Raw genomic sequence first — 17568 nt, forward strand, 5'->3', positions numbered from 1 at the left:
CGATGATCTGGCACACCTTATTGGTGAGTAGTAGAGAGAACAACCTGTCATATGGAGGCACCGGAACCTGGTGGTCCGTTCAATCACCCTCCTAGTTCGCCCATGTGCCTCACTGTAGCGTTCCTCTGCCCTTTTCCTGGGATTTCTCACTGGGGTCAGTAGCCATGACAGGTTGGGGTAACCAGAGTCACCTGCAAATGTCGAGGGACAACTGTTAGACACACACTAACCCGTAGGGACAACCCCTACCCAGACAACTATTCACACTGTATAGGGTCCTTGTCCTCACCTATTAGCCACCCACGGTGCCTCTGGAGTTGCCCCATCACATAAGGCATGGTGCTATTCCTCAGAATGTAAGCATCATGCACTGAGCCAGGAAATTTGGGATTCACATGGGAGATGTACTGGTCGGACAAAAACACCATCTGCACATTCATCGAATGGTAGCTCTTCCGGTTTCTGTACACCTGTTCACTCCTGCGGGGGGTACCAAGGCCACATGTATCCCATCAATGGCACCAATGATGTTGGGGATATGTACCAGGGCATAGAAGTCACCTTTCACTGTGGGCAAATCCTCCACCTGAGGGAACACGATGTAGCTGCGCATGTGTTTCAGCAGGGCAGACAACACTCTGGACAACACGTTAGAGAACATTGGCTGGGACATCCCTGATGCAATGGCCACTGTTGTTTGAAAGGAACCACTTGCCAGGAAATGGAGTAATGACAGGACCTGCACTAGAGGGGAGATCCCTGTGGGGTGGCAGATAGCTGACATCAGGTCTGGCTCCAACTGGGCACACAATTCATGGATTGTTGCACGATAAAGTCTGTAGGTGACTATTAGGTGTCTCTCTTCCATTGTTGACAGGTCCACCAGCGGTCTGTACACCGGAGGATGCCGCCATCTCATCACCTGCCCCAGCGGACGTGCCCTATGGACGAGAACAGCGAGCAGAGAGTCAGCTAACACTGAGGTATCACAAAATGTCATTTGCACACATTTATTAATCTGCAATGTGCCTGTTACTGTGTATATACAAGGCCTACATTGGTGTGACGCAGTTAAAATTAATGACATGTGGCCCCCTGAAATAGCAGCTGCCTGACCTGTAAGGTGGGACAAGGGGATATGAGGTAACTGCGCTGGTGTTGTACACCATCGCAGTAGGTGTTCGAAGACCGCGGCGCAATCCTGCATTGGTTAACATTGGACCCTATGGGTACGCACCGCCGCGGACGTGACACCATTTTCGGTCTGTTCCCTCACTTGATACCTTACCTTCAACAGGAGAGGACCTACACTGCAAGTGCTGCTGTGACCTCAGTCTGGAAGCGACGATGGCTCATGTGTCTGGGGAAAGGGCCCCTGCCTTCACTTTGGAGGAGTTGGAGAAACTAGTGGATGGGGTCCTCCCCCAGTACACACAACTGTAAGGTCTTCCAGACAAACAGGTGAGTACACTGTGAGAATGCTGCTTGGGCAATGCCTGTTTGGAGTGGTGTGGATGGAAGAAAATTGTGGGGGGGGGGGGGGGGGGGGGAGACTGAGGCCTGCATGGGCGGACGGTGAGTGTATGTGCGTCAGGGCAAGGGTGGGAACGTGGGCCAAAGAGGATGACGGTCCGGACGGGTAAAGATTTTCCTTTTCCCCAGTACTATTCCTCTAGGTCAGCGCCCACCAGAAGAAGGATATTTGGCGTACATCCACCACAGACGGAGTACCCACTGCCGGAAAAGATGGGAGGACCTTTGCCGCTGGAGCAAAAAGAAGAAGACGGTGAAGGCCCGGCTGGGGATGGCCTCCCAACGTGGGAGGGGTGCCCGCACCATGACCCCCCTGATGTTCCGGATCCTGGCGGTGGCGTATCCGGAGTTGGATGGGCGCTTGAGGGCATCACAGAGCCACAAGGGGGTGAGTACACTATCTTTCTGCTGACTCTGCATGCATTACAAGGTGTCTGGGTGGGGGAGGTGGGCAGTGTGTTTCCCTAGGCCAGGGCGAGGTTTGTAGACAAGTTCCCTTGTGAGGCAGGCTCTGTGGCACCCCAACCCCACTAGTGGTTAGTGCCATCTACACATAGTCAGGCTCCTATGACTTCCAGGTGTGCAGCAATGGGGCTTAGGCCTTGTACCCCATGGGCATGTGATAAATCTAGGAACTATAAGTACATGGCGTAGCGCAGAGGGCTGCTGTGTCTGTTGTGTCCGCCAACGGTAGTGGGGTTGCATGCACTGAACATGTCTTTCTTCTGTCTCCCCCCCATTTTGTGGTCTCCCTGTTCTTGTGTGCAATAGCATCATCAGGCAGAGGAGCAGTGGCACCGGAGCAGGAGGGAGCTGCATCCCACTTGGCCCTGGAGGGCAAAACAACGGAGTCTGAAGCCACCAGTGGGACAGAGGGCGAGGGGAGCTCCATGGTGGGGACAGGAGCAGACAGCAATGACAGTGACTCCTCCTCTGATGGGAGCTCCCTTGCGGTGGCGGGCCCCTCTGTGCCCCCCGCATCAACAGGTACAGCCGCCACCCCCCCTACCAGCACCGCCCTCCCAGCAGCCCCTCAGCCTGTGTCCCATGCCCGCTCACCCAGGAGGGTGGGCATCTCCTTCGCCCCAGGCACCTAAGGCCCTGCCCCAGTCAGCCATGCTGACCTCAGTGAGGAGGATATTGACCTCCTGAGATCCTTCACTGTCGGGCAGTCTACCATTCTGAATGCCATCCAGGGTGCTGAGAGGCATCTGCAACAAACAAATGCATACCTGGAGGGCATTCATTCTGGGCATGCAGCCCAACAGAGAGCATTTCAGGCTCTGGCCTCAGCACTGATGGCAGCCATTGTCCCTGTGTCCAGCCTCCCCCCTCCAACTTCCTCCACCCAGACCCAATCCCCTGTATCTCAGCCTATCCCAAGCACACCATCAGACCAGCATGCACACACCTCAACACACAAGGGTGGCTCAGGCAAACATAAGCACCACACATCCACATGATATGCACACATACCAACCTCCACTGCCTCCACTGTGTCCCCCTCCTCCACGTCTCCCTCCTCTCTCCCAGTCTCGTCTCCACTCACACCTGCATGCACTACATCATCAGCCACTACCTCCATCACCAGCACGCCCATCACCACACACCTCTCACATGCACTCACCACTTCCACTACCATTCACACATCTCCAGTGTCCCTCCCAATGTGTCTATGAGCCCTCCTCCCAAAGTACACAAACGCAGGCACACACCCACCCAACAGCCATCCACCTCACAACAGCCTCCAGCCCATGCACCTTCACCCAAATTCAGCAGACGTACACCTCCTACAACCACTACTTCTAACTCCACTCCCAAACCCCCTCCATCTACCCATCCCAGTGTGTCTAAAAAAAAATTCCTGGCTAATATTGACCTCTTCCCTGCACCTCCCCCCGTCGTTCCCCCTAGGGCCAGGCTTTCCAGGTCCCACCCTAGCACCTCTGCCACCACATCCCCAGCCACAGTGGTGCTAGCATCTGCAGGGTCATGGAGTGCGCCAACCATCAGGGCTGCCAGTGTGCCACGGAGCGAGGGCAAGGGCATTCCGCCACCTGCCAAGGTGAAAAAGGTGCCCACATCCCGGAGGGAGAAGCCAAAAACACCTGCCACCAAGGGGTCAGGGAAAACGAAAGGGGATAGTGGCAAGACAGCTGTGCCACCATCAAAGGTGGGGAAGGGCCAGAAACTGAAGGGCAGGTCAGGAGAGGGCATGGTGGCACCGACTGAGGGACCAGTGTCACACCTTCTGTCCACGTAGACGGCAACCTGTACGGCGGAGAAGACTGCCACCGGGCACCACCACCTGCGCCGCCACAGATCCTGCTGCCAGCACCGCTGCCACAGACCCCGCAGCCAGCACCGCTGCCACAGAGCCCACCGCCAGCACCGCTGCCACACACCCCGCAGCCAGCACCACCGCCACACACCCCGCCGCAAGCACCGCCGCCACAGAGCCTGCCGCAAGCACCGCTGCCACAGAGCCCGCCACAAGCACCACTGCCACAGTGCAAGCCATAAGCACCGCCCCAAGCACCGCCACGACTGACACCGCCGCAAGCACCGCCGCGACTGACACCGCTGCAAGCACCGCCGCGACTGACACCGCCGCAAGCACCGCCACGACTGACACCGCCGCAAGCACCGCCACGACTGACACCGCCGCAAGCACCGCCAGCGGCCCACAACATCATGAGACAGTGGCACCACCGCAGACATGGCTGCCATCCCCAGTGATCAGTCGTCCGAGGCTGGTGGTGAGTTCCAGGAGCCTGGGCAGCTTCCATGAAGCATCACTGTCATCACAGTTGTCACCTGCATATGGAATGTGAAGCCGCAGCAGTGTGGGGTATGTCTCTGCCTCCATGGCGTATCAACCTACCTGTACCTCAGCAATCTCGTGGCAAACACACCCAGGCGAGGGTATTGTTGCGGCCACAATGCAACTGGAGCATTCTGGGCACAAAACCTCCTCCAGAACCAGTGGAGTATCACATCCACTACCTCAGTCCTTGGCAGGATGAAGGACTCTGGGCACAAAGCCCCCTCCAGAACCAGTGGAGTATCACATCCACTATCTCAGTCCTTGGCAGGATGAAGCACTCTGGGCACAAAGCCCCCTCCAGAACCAGTGGAGACTGTTATCCACTTGAGAGACTGTGGCTTTGCACTCCCAAGGATAAAGCAGTGGGCAAACCACCCACTGTACAGACTTGAGAGACTGTGGCTTTGCACTCCCCAGGATAAAGCAGTGGGCAAACCACCCACTGGAGAGACTTGAGACTGTGGCTTTGCACTCCCCAGGATACATTAATGGGCATGGAGCCCCCTTGTGGAACAGAGGCGTTGTGCGTTTATCAGGCTGAGGTGCCCCCTCCCCTTCCTCCTGAGGTGCCTGTATATTTTCTATGTGATGCCCTCCAGTGGTCTCTCCGTTTGGAGTCAGGAATCTAGTGTGGGCCTCGCCCATGCATTTTGGGTCCAGTGGTCCACGGACAATGATTGGTGCACTATCTGGACTTGTGTAGTTGGTGTACATAATTGTATATACTGGATTTTGAGTTTTGACTGATGTATTTGTTTTAATTATAATCGTTACAATCATTTCCTTTTGTCCTTGCGTTATTCAAGGGGGGGTCGGGGTTGCATGTGTAATGTTGCAGCATGTGTTTGTGTGTATGGTATTGTGGGTGAGGGTGCGGGTGGTGGTGTTGCGTGTGTGTGTCACTCTCTTTTCCCTCCCCCCTCCCCTGTGTTGTAGGTGCAGTACTCACTGTGGTCATCACCACCGTCGTTGGAGCTCCTGATAGAGGAGCAGGAAGACCATCGCCAGCAGGATCTGCAGTTCGTGCTCCATGGCGTCCTGGTTCCTCGTGGGGTGTGGAGAGGTGAGTGTTTTCCCTTCTGTGTACTGTTTCCGCTGTCTTTTTATTCGCATTGGTTCCGCCCCGGAAAAGGTGGCGGATAGCCGTGTTGTGATAGGGTGGGCGGTACATTGTGTTCCGCCTGTATGTTGGCGGTGTCTGCCATGCTGTTTGTACCGTTGTGGCGGTTGGAGTGTTAAAGTGGCTGTCAATGTTGGCGGTTTCCGCCACGGTCGTAATCCCAATTTATTTCTGCCGGCCTGTTGGCGGTATTACCGCCGCTTTAACACCGACCGCCAGGGTTGTAATGAGGGCCTAAGTGTCATCTGCACCTACCAAACTAATCTGTTGCCTTTGTAAATGGCGATATTTTTTCTTTCAAATCTATGCCGTCACAGCACTGTTTTCAATAAGCAGTGATTATTTGATGTATGAGGTCATTTAAATTTTCTCTCTTTAAACACTAAAGTACTCGTTTTGTCACTCTCCAACCGACATTGCCTCTTGCCCTAAGGTGCATGCTCACAATATCACAACATCCAACATGCATCAATTATTTAGCAAAACCTTAAGGGCTACTTTTAATATTTCTACTCCTAGTCTTCCCCCAACGTTTCTGTTAGTCAGCCAGCAACTCTGATAGTGGGAGGGGGGGGATAAATCGCAATATTTTCATTTTTTGCTGCAGATGGAGGAAGAAGGTAAATGATAGTGCTTTACTTATATGCAGGGCCACAGGAATTATGTGGCGGACTGGACCAAATTATGCAGCAGGTTTGACTAATTTATGTGGCAAGAAAAGTCCAGTTATGCATTTACAAGGCCAAAAGATATAACTCTCGCAAATGCAAGACCTATTGCATTGCGAATACTTGTTTACAACAAGGGAGCTATAGGCTCTGACGCAAGGAAGGAAAACATACTCTTCGCCCTTCCTTAGGTAGTAAAGGACAGCCATATCAAGCCCCTCTAAGTCCTGGGCCCCACGGACATTGCACCTGCTGCGCTAAAGAAAGTACAGATAAGAAATTGTGATCATGCAGGAAATACCTTTGGTACATTGCAGAGGTATCGAATCAGTTCCCCAATGTACTGAATCACCGTCACGTTGTATTTTCTGCAGTCATCCCAGAACTGGCTTGCTGAAAACTTCTGTCGCAAAACTATGGTTGCACCTAAAGTTGAAAGAAACACCTCATTAGTTGCTTAGAACTGCAATCAGAACTGTCAGCGTTATCACCAACTGCCCCCCTGCCTGCCCAAATTACCAGCCACCACTGAGTGAAATACTTCACCACAAGAAAGAATTAGAGCTAATGAGGACGGAACACATGCAAGCCTGAAAGACGGGCATAACATAGTATTCACTTTTAATCAAAATGTGTCTATCCCCCCCAACCCACTGCCCCCCACAAAAATATATGCCCTCTTCACATAGCTGTTACGATATGACATTGATGTGGTGGTCATGTCAGACGACTGTCTCTAATCTCGAATCAATATTGTTTGCAGACAAGAAACCCCTTTATCTAAGACAGCAGTTCCCAAACTTTTGACTCCTGAGGAACCTCACTCATTCATTACTGGAAGCCGAGGACCCCCAAGCAATTAGTACAATTTAAATTTCAAACATTAAAACAGTAATTTCCAAAAAATACACAAACCAGTACACACTAAACAAATACTAATTACTAAAGATATAATTATTTTATATTGAAAAAATATGCAAAAATTGGAAGGTTTAAAGGGGAGGTTGGTGCTACATCTCAGCAACTAACTTTTCAATCTTTAGTTTTATTTTGGAAAGCTGAGTCCTCCTATTAGATTCAACATTTCCCAAGCGATTTCTGTTTTTATTTTTTAGGTACCTAAGAACTGAGAAAACATTTTCACATACATATGTGGTGGGGAAAGGAGGTAAAACTATAAGGGCATCTCATCGCTCCATAGCCTCTTATCAAATGTAATTAATTTGTTTCATAGCACCTCTCATACCAGTGTAGGATGTCAGAGCACTTTACAGGGGACAACAAGGTGCAGGATTCACATATCATCCACACTGGTAGGCATTTTCTAAGAGTGATTAGTCTGGGGAAGCACAAACTCAGGATTTAGACCACATCACAGTGGTTAATGTCGACTTTCATTATACAAATGTATTTCTATGCAGGCAAACCTTTTTTTTTGCAGACTAAGGAAAATGAAAGACTAGGGAAAAAAATAACTTTCTAATTTGTGGCATGCAGTTTTCATGCAGCTCCCTAATGGCAGTTTATAGCTCATTGTGCTAGATTACGATTGCATCTTATGAACTGCAAAGTCACAAAATAATTTCTGTGAAACAAATGTTTATGATTTCTTTTTGGGATAAGTTTATTAAAGAGCCATTGGTGAAATTGAGTCCAGAATAAACGTGTTCTGAAGAATTGTCCACTTATGAATTCACATGTACATTAATGCTTTCGATTTGTGCACTTCAGGCATAGTAAAGACAAAATAAGTTAACACAAAACAGTTTAAAATGTATTCAATCTCTCATGCTATGAAATACCAGCAGTCAGATAAAGGGCACTGCAAAAGGAATTTACAACAGCAGTGACATAAACCGAGCGTGGAATATGGCCTGTGCTCACTTCTGGTAGAATGGGTCTGGTTTCACCTCTGGCTCAAAACACAATGGCAACACTAAAGTAATTATGAAGTAAAAACAAAAAACACTAGCACTGAAGTGCTACATCATGTACGAATGCTCATTGTGAAAGAGCAAAATGCAGTCACTCAAAGTGAAGTTAACCAGTGGCTGAAGCAGGCTGACCGATTGCCGTATGCTGTAATGGGAGGAAGCAAAATGTGAGTGACACCAGTGATACCAGTGAATGAAGACAGGTGGCTGGAAGCCCCTTATCATGCTTACTTCGTACGTAAATTATGCTAATGCCAGACCTAAAAAGAGGCCCAACCAGTTTGCTTTACCAACAACCAAACATGGCAAACTACGAGGGATCAGAATGCTATAATCATGGTGAACATTGCTAGTCAACTTTTGCAAAGTTATGTCCACTTGCGAACAGCATGCATAAGTACATCAAAATCAGAGCTATTGTTGTTAGCAATTACTGAATAAATTAAACACATTTTTAGTTTATCTGGGTGTAGGCTGCTCTGTGGGACCTTGGCTGGGTTTTTCCACTGAGATTTAGATGGTATACCCACAAGATGGCTCTCTTAAAGCCCCACAATATCATGGCTTTTGTTGTTGATCTTTGTCGGACTTTGGTAGCTATCGTGGATTCAGGCCATCCTGAGCAGAAAAATAAAATTATAAGTCGGCACAGTAGGGAGAATAATAATTTTTTTAAAAATCAAGCAGCAAGCTGTACATGAACATGTGAAATTAATGAAGCATGTAACAGCCTGGTTTACACATTGGCGTAGACAGTACTTCATGGCAATGGAGTTCCCTCCTTGCTAATATAGTGGACCGCCCTCCAAATTTAATTGCAGTCATGCCTTAAGTTTGGCTACGGCAGAGACTACTTTATCTCCGCTGTGGCTAAACTGGCTACATGGGGAACAGGGTCAAGACTGATTTGCATATGGCTGGGTCCAAACTGGAATGGCATGGGCAGCAAAAAAACGATGGATTTAGGCCCAGATCACTGTAATGGGGGTGAATGTTTGACAATGTTCAGCATTCTGTCCATCACTTGTTGTTTTTGTTTTGTCGCCCTAAGTGGGAAGGGTATGCCCAGACGTGGGTCCCGTGCTTCCCATGCCACTGGATTCAAGCTAGCCTGGCTGATGAGGGGTGAAACCCCGAAACCGGTCCCAGGATGCTTGTTTCCAGTCCAGGGAAGACCTGGCCAAGCAGTTCGGGCTGGACTGTTCCCATGGGGAACAGGGTCAAGACTGATTTGCATATGGCTGGGTCCAAACTGGAATGGCATGGGCAGCAAAAAAACGATGGATTTAGGCCCAGATCACTGTACTGGGGGTGAATGTTTGACAATGTTCAGCATTCCGTCCATCACTTGTTGTTTTTGCTTTGTCGCCCTAAGTGGGAAGGGTATGCCCAGACGTGGGTCCCGTGCTTCCCATGCCACTGGATTCAAGCTAGCCTGGCTGATGAGGGGTGAAACCCCGAAACCGGTCCCAGGATGCTTGTTTCCAGTCCAGGGAAGACCTGGCCTAGCAGTTCAGGCTGGACTGTTCCCATGGGGAACAGGGTCAAGACTGATTTGCATATGGCTGGGTCCAAACTGGAATGGCATGGGCAGCAAAAAAACGATGGATTTAGGCCCAGATCACTGTACTGGGGGTGAATGTTTGACAATGTTCAGCATTCCGTCCATCACTTGTTGTTTTTGCTAAACTGGCTACATGTCCATACTGCAATACCAAAAAATAAAATGAAATGATGGAGGGAGTGTTGAAACTTTTCAAACACTCACCCCCAGTAACAGATCTGGGTCTAAGTGGCCGGGGTATGCCCTGATGTGGGTTCCTTGCTCACTGCGCCACTGAATTCAAGCAAGCCTGGCTGAAGAGGGGTGATGCCCCAAAACCTGACCCAGGATGCTTGTTTCCGGACCAAGGAGGACACTGCCTGGCAGTTTGGGCTGGACTGTTCTCAAGGGGAGCAGGGTCAAGACTGATTTGCATATGGCTGGGTTCAAACTGGGGTAGCATGGTGAGCAAAGGAACGATGTATTAAACCCAGATTTGTGACTGGGGCTAAGTGTTAGAAAGGTTTGAGCACTCCATCAATCATCCTTTTGTGTTGCTAGAGTCGCCCTAAGTGGCCATGGTATGCCCAGACTTGGTTCCCTTGCTCACTGTGCCACTGGATTCAAGCTAGCCTGGCTGATGAGGAGCGATGCCCCAAAACTGGATGCAGGATGCTTGTTTCCGGACCAGGGAGGACATAGCCTGGCAGTTTGGGCTGGACTGTTCCCATGGGGAGCAGGGTCAAGACTGATTTGCATATGGCTGGGTTCAAACTGGGATGGCATGGTGAGCAAAAGAACAATGGATTAAACCCATATTTGTGACTGGGGGTATGTGTTAGAAAGGTTTGAGCACTCCATCAATCATCCTTTTGTGTTGCTAGAGTCGCCCTAAGTGGCCAGGGTATGCCCAGACGTGGGTCCCTTGCTCGCTGGGCCACTGGATTCAAGCTAGCCTGGCTGATGAGGGGTGATACCCTGAACGTGGTCCCAGGATGCTTGTTTCTGGTCCAGGGAGAGCCTGGCCTGGCAGTTCAGGTTGGACTGTTCCCATGGGGAGCTGGGTCAAGACTGATATGGCTGGGTTCAAACTGTGGTGACGTGATGAGCAAAAGAAATATGGATTAAACCCAGATCTGTGACTGCAGTGAGTGTTACAAAAGTTTCAGCACTCAGCCCATCATCTTTTTGTGTTGCTACATGTCTACATGTCCAATTTAGATAGACAGACAGGTAGTCTTCTTTTAATGTTTCTTACCAAGGAGCAGTAAAACCACAATAATGCTCAGCCCTGCCCTAGGGGAAGACTTCCATGGCGAGGGGATCATTACTTTTTTTCCTTTCAAAAAAGAAAACCCAGTTTCAGAACTTTCGTTTTGAAAAGAAAGAAAGAATATTGTTTGCCACAATCCTGCGTCCTTCTGACACAGCCCAATAAATTGCATTGACAGGAATCACTGCAATGCTGGTTCCTCCCAATGCGCTTATATATGACCACCTGCTTGGAAATCATTTATAAATCAGGTGGGCAGTCTCTCCACCATGGGAACCGAGTAATTTCCTCTGTGCACATGGTGGTCCCACGGTCCGTCCGCCCTAATTTAAATCAGGCCCTTATTCTACCTATTTATGTCTTATCATGACTTAAAAAACAGCAAATATGTGTCATACAAGTACAAAATATATATATTTAAAATATTGCAAAATGTATTCATTTTCTCAGTGCCATGCCACATTCAAAAAATAAAACACCTCAGAATAAAATAACACTTCAAAATGTTTAAAGATTCTTTGGCGGAGTCATCTAGTTAGGGAAGCCTTCTTTACAAAATAGCATCTGCTTTCACAAAGCAGTTCCTTGCAAATGCCTAAAACAATGCACCTAATTCATTGCAATGGAAGCACTTACTTAAAGACAGAATAATGCAATAACCTACATCATGAATTGAGGGGTGTATATTTTTTGAGCTGATTAAACAAGTTATTGATAAAATGCAAAAACAATAGTTGGAAGGGACAAATAAACAAAACAATGATAGTAGGGGATGACCCAAATCCTTACAACTGTAAAATGGAAACAACAGGTCAGAGGAAGCCGCACTGGTAAAGCCAGTCTTAAAAACATGGTTTAACATGTAAAAAAAACTTTTGTGTGAAGTTCTACCCAGTTTTTACCACTAGTGTATTAACTAGTCAGAAACAAACTCCCGGCACACAGGTGCAAAGGTTGGAATGCTTTTGCTCATCCATTTAAAACATAGGACTAAATGACTTTGCAAATGTATGCTTTGGGTACCAAGGAAGCAGTTTATTTTCCACATTTCGGCGGGTAACTTTAAAGCTAAATTGCAGCTATCTCGGGGGCTATATGTTATCTTGCTTTGAACTCAGTGCTAGCAAGCAAAATGCAGTCCCATGGAACAGTTTTTAAAGTTTGTTAACCTCAGTGCTGGAAGGAGACCTTTGAAGTGTGAGAGGAAAGAGAGGAGAGCAAAAAAGAGGGAGGAGACAAAGGAGAGTTCATAAATGTATGGATCTACTCATATCTAGGCAATAATTCAAATAGTCTCCTGAGATAATCATGCATTTATCCATATACTCACCCTTACATATTCATTCATGCACCCTCACCATGCGTTCATCCACTAGCACCCATGGATTCATAGCCCCAACAGTAAGGCGCACATACTAATGTACACATGCATGATTCACCAATATATTTATCACACCCATCCGTCCAGTTTTAGATATAGTCATTTATTTATTCATACATATATTCAAAAAATTCATAACATCTGCACTTGGTGAGGTTAGGTGAACCTCCTTTCCGCTCTTGCTGATAATTCTCAGACAATCCTCATTTTGTTAGTCCTAGGGCATCATTTCACACCATGGACTACACTATGCTACTGTGGAGAGTCAACAATGACCCTTTATTATACTGGATAGGTTTTTTCTAAGATCCTTGTCAATGCTTCCAAAAAGGAATTCTTTTACAATCACCACTCACTCATTTTGAATACACACATTTAGCTCAGTGACCAAGCTATTCTGTTCTCACCAACTTGAATTCCACTTATATACACAACCTCAGTTGCATGTCAATGTTAAGACCGCTACTTAATCAAAGTCATAAATAACTACAAGCATGAACTTAAGACATATCTGTTTTTGAAAAACACATCACCCAAATCTGTAACTACCTGCCAATCTTCCACTGTAACCTCTTTTGCATAGCCCACAATGTGACAATTAGCGGTGCTTTGCTGATTGCTGAGGTTTTAATAACTACCTTGTATAATGCGCTGGCTGGCCCAATAGCCAAAGCAGCCATAATTGGAGGAAAGGGAAAATGAAACAATCCCCTGTTAAAGGACTTAAAGCCCTCGACCGTAGTCACACCACCGGAGCCAGGTTTGGACATGAAGGGGTCTCATTTAGCAGTGACCTCTCACTTGCATCGAACATGAAACTAGTAGTTAGATCCTTTCCTTTATTCTAACAAGACGATTTTTCTGTTATGGTCAGCATTATTTCTGAACTGCTCTACTACATGTTTTAGATCATATTTAGTATAATGTATGTCAGAAAGTGGCCCTGGAGGTGCTATTAACCATTAAGTATGATCTGAGTGCGGAAAAGCAGTACTTGTAAGTCACCCGTGCTGGCCATCTTGGACTTTAAGCTATATATTACCTTGTGGTGGATGGCATCCCTTGTTGGGAATCGTGCTACAATATTCCTACAGCCAGTACCTCAACAAAGATGTTGAATTTCAAATGCAAAGTCCTATTGCTTCCTAGATTACTGAACATTTTGGATTGCGGAGAAATAATCTAAAATCTGCATGATTGAAAACTAAGATTTAATTATTCCTTACACACTTATTGACTGGATTATAATTATCTGCATTCAGGGATTGCATATTCTGCTAAAAATCGCTGTGAAGCAAAAGGGAAGATTATTAACAGCGCATAAATAGATGCTTGGATGGATAGATAGACAGACAGAGGTATATGCCATGGTTAAGCCTTTTTAATCTAATGTTTACCAGTGGTTTCAAAGGGTGTATTTTACATAAAATACGTGAAACTGTAAAATATTTCCCCTAATGCACAATGAGGAATTAATCTGCAGGATATGGTACTTCCCTAAACAAAGAAAAATAGTTAAATGGGTAATTAACACAGCACTTCACCTTCCTTACAGTGCTGGGAAAAGGAACTTTTCTTGGTCTCAGAGCATTAATCAGCACACCTGAGTCGCCTAGAAGATAAGAAGCTAAAACATGATCTATGGTTTAAAATGTTGTTTTTAAAAGTTTACATTGTTTTCTAATCCTTTGACTGACTGCTTGGAGAATATATTTGTGCTAATTCTGGTATTTATTGGAAGCATTACCTTAATTTCAGCACTGATCGCACTTTGTGTTTCCTACGTGGACCCCGGTCTGATGGTTTTGCCTTGAGCTCTCTGGTTCGTAGGGTTTCTTTTGCGAAGAGAGATCTCTTTTTCCTTATAAATATTTTTTTTTTTACTTCTTAAGGCCACTGGGAGAGGCAATTTGGGGATTGATGTTCTAATCTTTTTTTTGTCAACTTCATGCACTACTTAAGGAAGGCAGTGGCTTTGACATACAGTGGGCACGCCTCTAGAGCACGAAATGCAAGCAATGGCTTAACGAAACTTGAGAGCCCCTCTCCCCCTGCAAAGTACCTGGAGAGCACTGCCTCCCCCTGGGCTCAGTCAGAGGGGCCTGCTGCCCATGTACAGTGTTTTGTGCTTAGGAGGCCCCCAGGAGCTGGAGGCCCCCCCTGTACCACGGGGGTTGCAGAAGCCTTTGTTACGCGATTGAATTCAAGCCATCTGTGCCCGTCTACACCCAGACGGGGCCAAGTACCAGGGCCACTGGTCATTTTGTTTCAAAGCGTCAGCTCAGTATCATGTATTCTAAAGGCTCTGTTAGAAATCAAACAATGTGGGAAGCTGGTGTGTTGCAACTTTAAATGCAACTTTGCAATAGGAGACAATGGCAATGAAGGGGGCAGCCCACACTGTAACTTTGCCCTGCCTTGGATTTCTTCCAGTAGAAAACAAATAATGGTTGGATGATTGATACCCATCCTGTGAACTCAGATCCTTAGGGCATCATTACGTGTTTGGCGGTCTGACAGTAAGACCGCCACAGTTGCAGACGCCAAAAGTCCCCCATGTTGGTGCTCATCCGACTGCCATATTAAGAGAGATAGAGCTCAGATACCCAAAAAACAGCCAATTTCCCGAAACCGCCAGGACACTGGCAGACAGAAAAAAAGGTCAGACCGCCAGCCTGTCAAAAATCAACCGATCGAATTATGATCCACAAATCACGAGAGCAGTTCTTCCATGGCAGAAAACCATTGGCAGTCTGAACTCACATTAGTCAGAACACCACATCACATTGGATAGTTCGAATACCCCACACCTGACGTACATTCACACACCCAACACACCTACACACTGCACTATAAAACACATCCCTACACAACGAGAACGCCACTCACAGCCAGAGAGTAGCAAAAAATAAAAGAACTAGCAAAACAAACAAAAGGCACCCCTACACATTACACTCAGCACACATTCCACATTTGCACAACATACACAGCATAACATTTACAAAACCACACAATACGCAACAACCATCACCCACCCACACCTCATCACAAACATCATTCATCCTTCTATTCACTACCTCACTGTCTTTACCACCACTACTATGTCCCACAAAAATATCCATGTTTCACTGATGATGAATTGAGGGTCATGGTGGATGAAATTGTCAGGGTAGAGCCATATCTAGTCAGAGAGCAGGTCCAGCAAACACCAACAGCCAGGAAAATGCAGTTGTGGCAAAGGATAGTCTACAGGGTGAATGCAGTAGGCAATTACCCACGCACAAGGGATGACATCAGGAAGATGTGGAACAAACTCAGGCGAAGGTACGTTCCATGGCATCCAGGCACCAGCTGGCGGTCGTCAAGACTGGCAGTGGGCCCCCACCATCTCCCACACAGTTCACATCATGGAAAGAGAGGGTCTTGGACATCCATCATCCTGAGGGCCTGACAGGAATACCTGGGGGAGTGGAGTCAGGTAAAGTAACAACAACATTCATGTCACCAAACAGTAATGTCTTGCATGCTCTCTCATCACCTTTCCCCACCACAATGATCAAACACCCACCTCCCCCTATCCAAATCTCTAAATACCCCTCACTGCCATACCACGTCAGGTAAACTTACCTTGGGCCACAGTATTTGGTAAGGGAGTGTGGAGTGTGAAGTCACTGTTTCAACATTAAAACCAGAACAGTTTACTAAATTTGAAATGTCTTGCATGTGAAACTAACAATCAAAGTAACCCAAACTGAATGGCCCACCATGGAACAGTTCATGGCAATGACAGCTATGCAATGGCCCACTACCAGTACCATTACAAGCAAATCACAGCTACAGCTGTGTCCCATACCAAACTGGACTCAAGGAAAACATCCCTAATAATGGTATGTACTCACCTGGGGGGGACACTTAAATGGTAAACTGGACACACTTGCAGTACATCCAGACATAGGGCTAGGGCAAATTGTAACACCAATTATTTGTGCCAGCTCCGACACCATTGCGCATTGTACAGCTTCTAGTTGGCTCAATGATGCCATACACCTTGCAAGGAGAGAAATGTGCATTGTCATGTCTTCACTCAGACAAGATATGAGGGTATTTGCAGCCAGCATGGAGCATGTTGTATGCAATTGCAAATCTCTGTGTCCCACATTGCACTAACCCAGTTTAAGTGTCAGCTGTCATTGTCATGTCAGGCGATCATGTAAAGGCAGTGTGTGCATCTCACATACCATGTTTAGTTGTCTAATTTATACATCACTTATTGCATCATTTACACCAACTGTATGTTCCACTTCTCCTACCGGTAACCTTGCCATGTCCAACATGGAGAGGTTACCAGAGACAGACACTACCCCTCTGGATGAAGGCCCCAGTGAGGAAAACAGCCCTGGATGTTTGGACACTAAGGATGAAGCTGGCCCATCAAGGACACCTTGTCAGTCAACAACTGTCAGCCTCACCCTGCCCACGACGACTCCTCTCAGCCCTGTTGCAACTATATCACAAGCAACCAATCGCCCCAAGCCTGTGTCCCAAGGACAGACTCTTCCATCATGTGTCCCCCAGTACAGGTACCTGAGTCTCCTAATGTCAACCCTATAATGATGGTCCTGCCACCACTGGTAGTGGGCAAACTGTGCCAGGGGCACAGGTATGTGGGGGTATGGTGCATGGGAGGGATGGTGTGGGCCAGAGGATGGGGGCTCCAAAGGACAGAACTGACCAGGAGACCTTCTCCCAAGTCTTAGGAGCCTACCTAAATTCTCAAGGCATGTTGGGCCAGGTACTGACAATGATGGGGGAGATCAGCGAGCTGCAGAGGGACAACCACCAGGAAGCCATGCAGCAGTGGCAGGCCCAAAATGCCATCCTGGCTTCCAATCCTGGGGTGCAGCGAGACATCCACACTACCCTGAGTAGTTTTGGTACTCAACATCAGGCCTCTTCCTCTAGCCATGAGGGAACTCAACATCTGTGGCTGCTAGTGGCACTGAGGCCCTGCCAGAGGAAGGGAATGGCTTAGACACCCCACCCTCTGTAGCAGAAGATCCCCCCCCACAAATGTAGAAGTTCATCCAGACATCCAGGAGGAGCAGGTACCAAGACTAAACCCACTGCCAGGAAGTAAACCTCTCCCGATTAGTTCCTCTTGTGTATGACGGATAAACTCTGTTGACTGTTCTGATACCCAACTCCATTTTCCTATGGTGTAAGGACATTGGACTTGTGTTTCCAAATGGTGTAGCTGCTACCCTGATAATTTCATCCACCATGACTGAA

At 47.5% G+C, this 17568-nt stretch overlaps 1 protein-coding gene across 1 annotated transcript in view; it reads right to left on the reverse strand.

Annotated features, from left to right (window-relative positions):
• Positions 1-17568, reverse strand: part of SLC27A2 (solute carrier family 27 member 2) — a 559749-nt gene that overhangs the window by 316514 nt on the left and 225667 nt on the right. The window contains exon 4 of the mRNA XM_069222551.1: positions 6450-6574. Coding sequence (XP_069078652.1) covers positions 6450-6574 — 125 coding nt within the window. The remainder of the gene's footprint in view (positions 1-6449; positions 6575-17568) is intronic.

This window comes from Pleurodeles waltl, chromosome 3_1 (assembly GCF_031143425.1).
Source record: "Pleurodeles waltl isolate 20211129_DDA chromosome 3_1, aPleWal1.hap1.20221129, whole genome shotgun sequence".
In the NCBI taxonomy this organism is placed as follows: Eukaryota; Metazoa; Chordata; class Amphibia; order Caudata; family Salamandridae; genus Pleurodeles; species Pleurodeles waltl.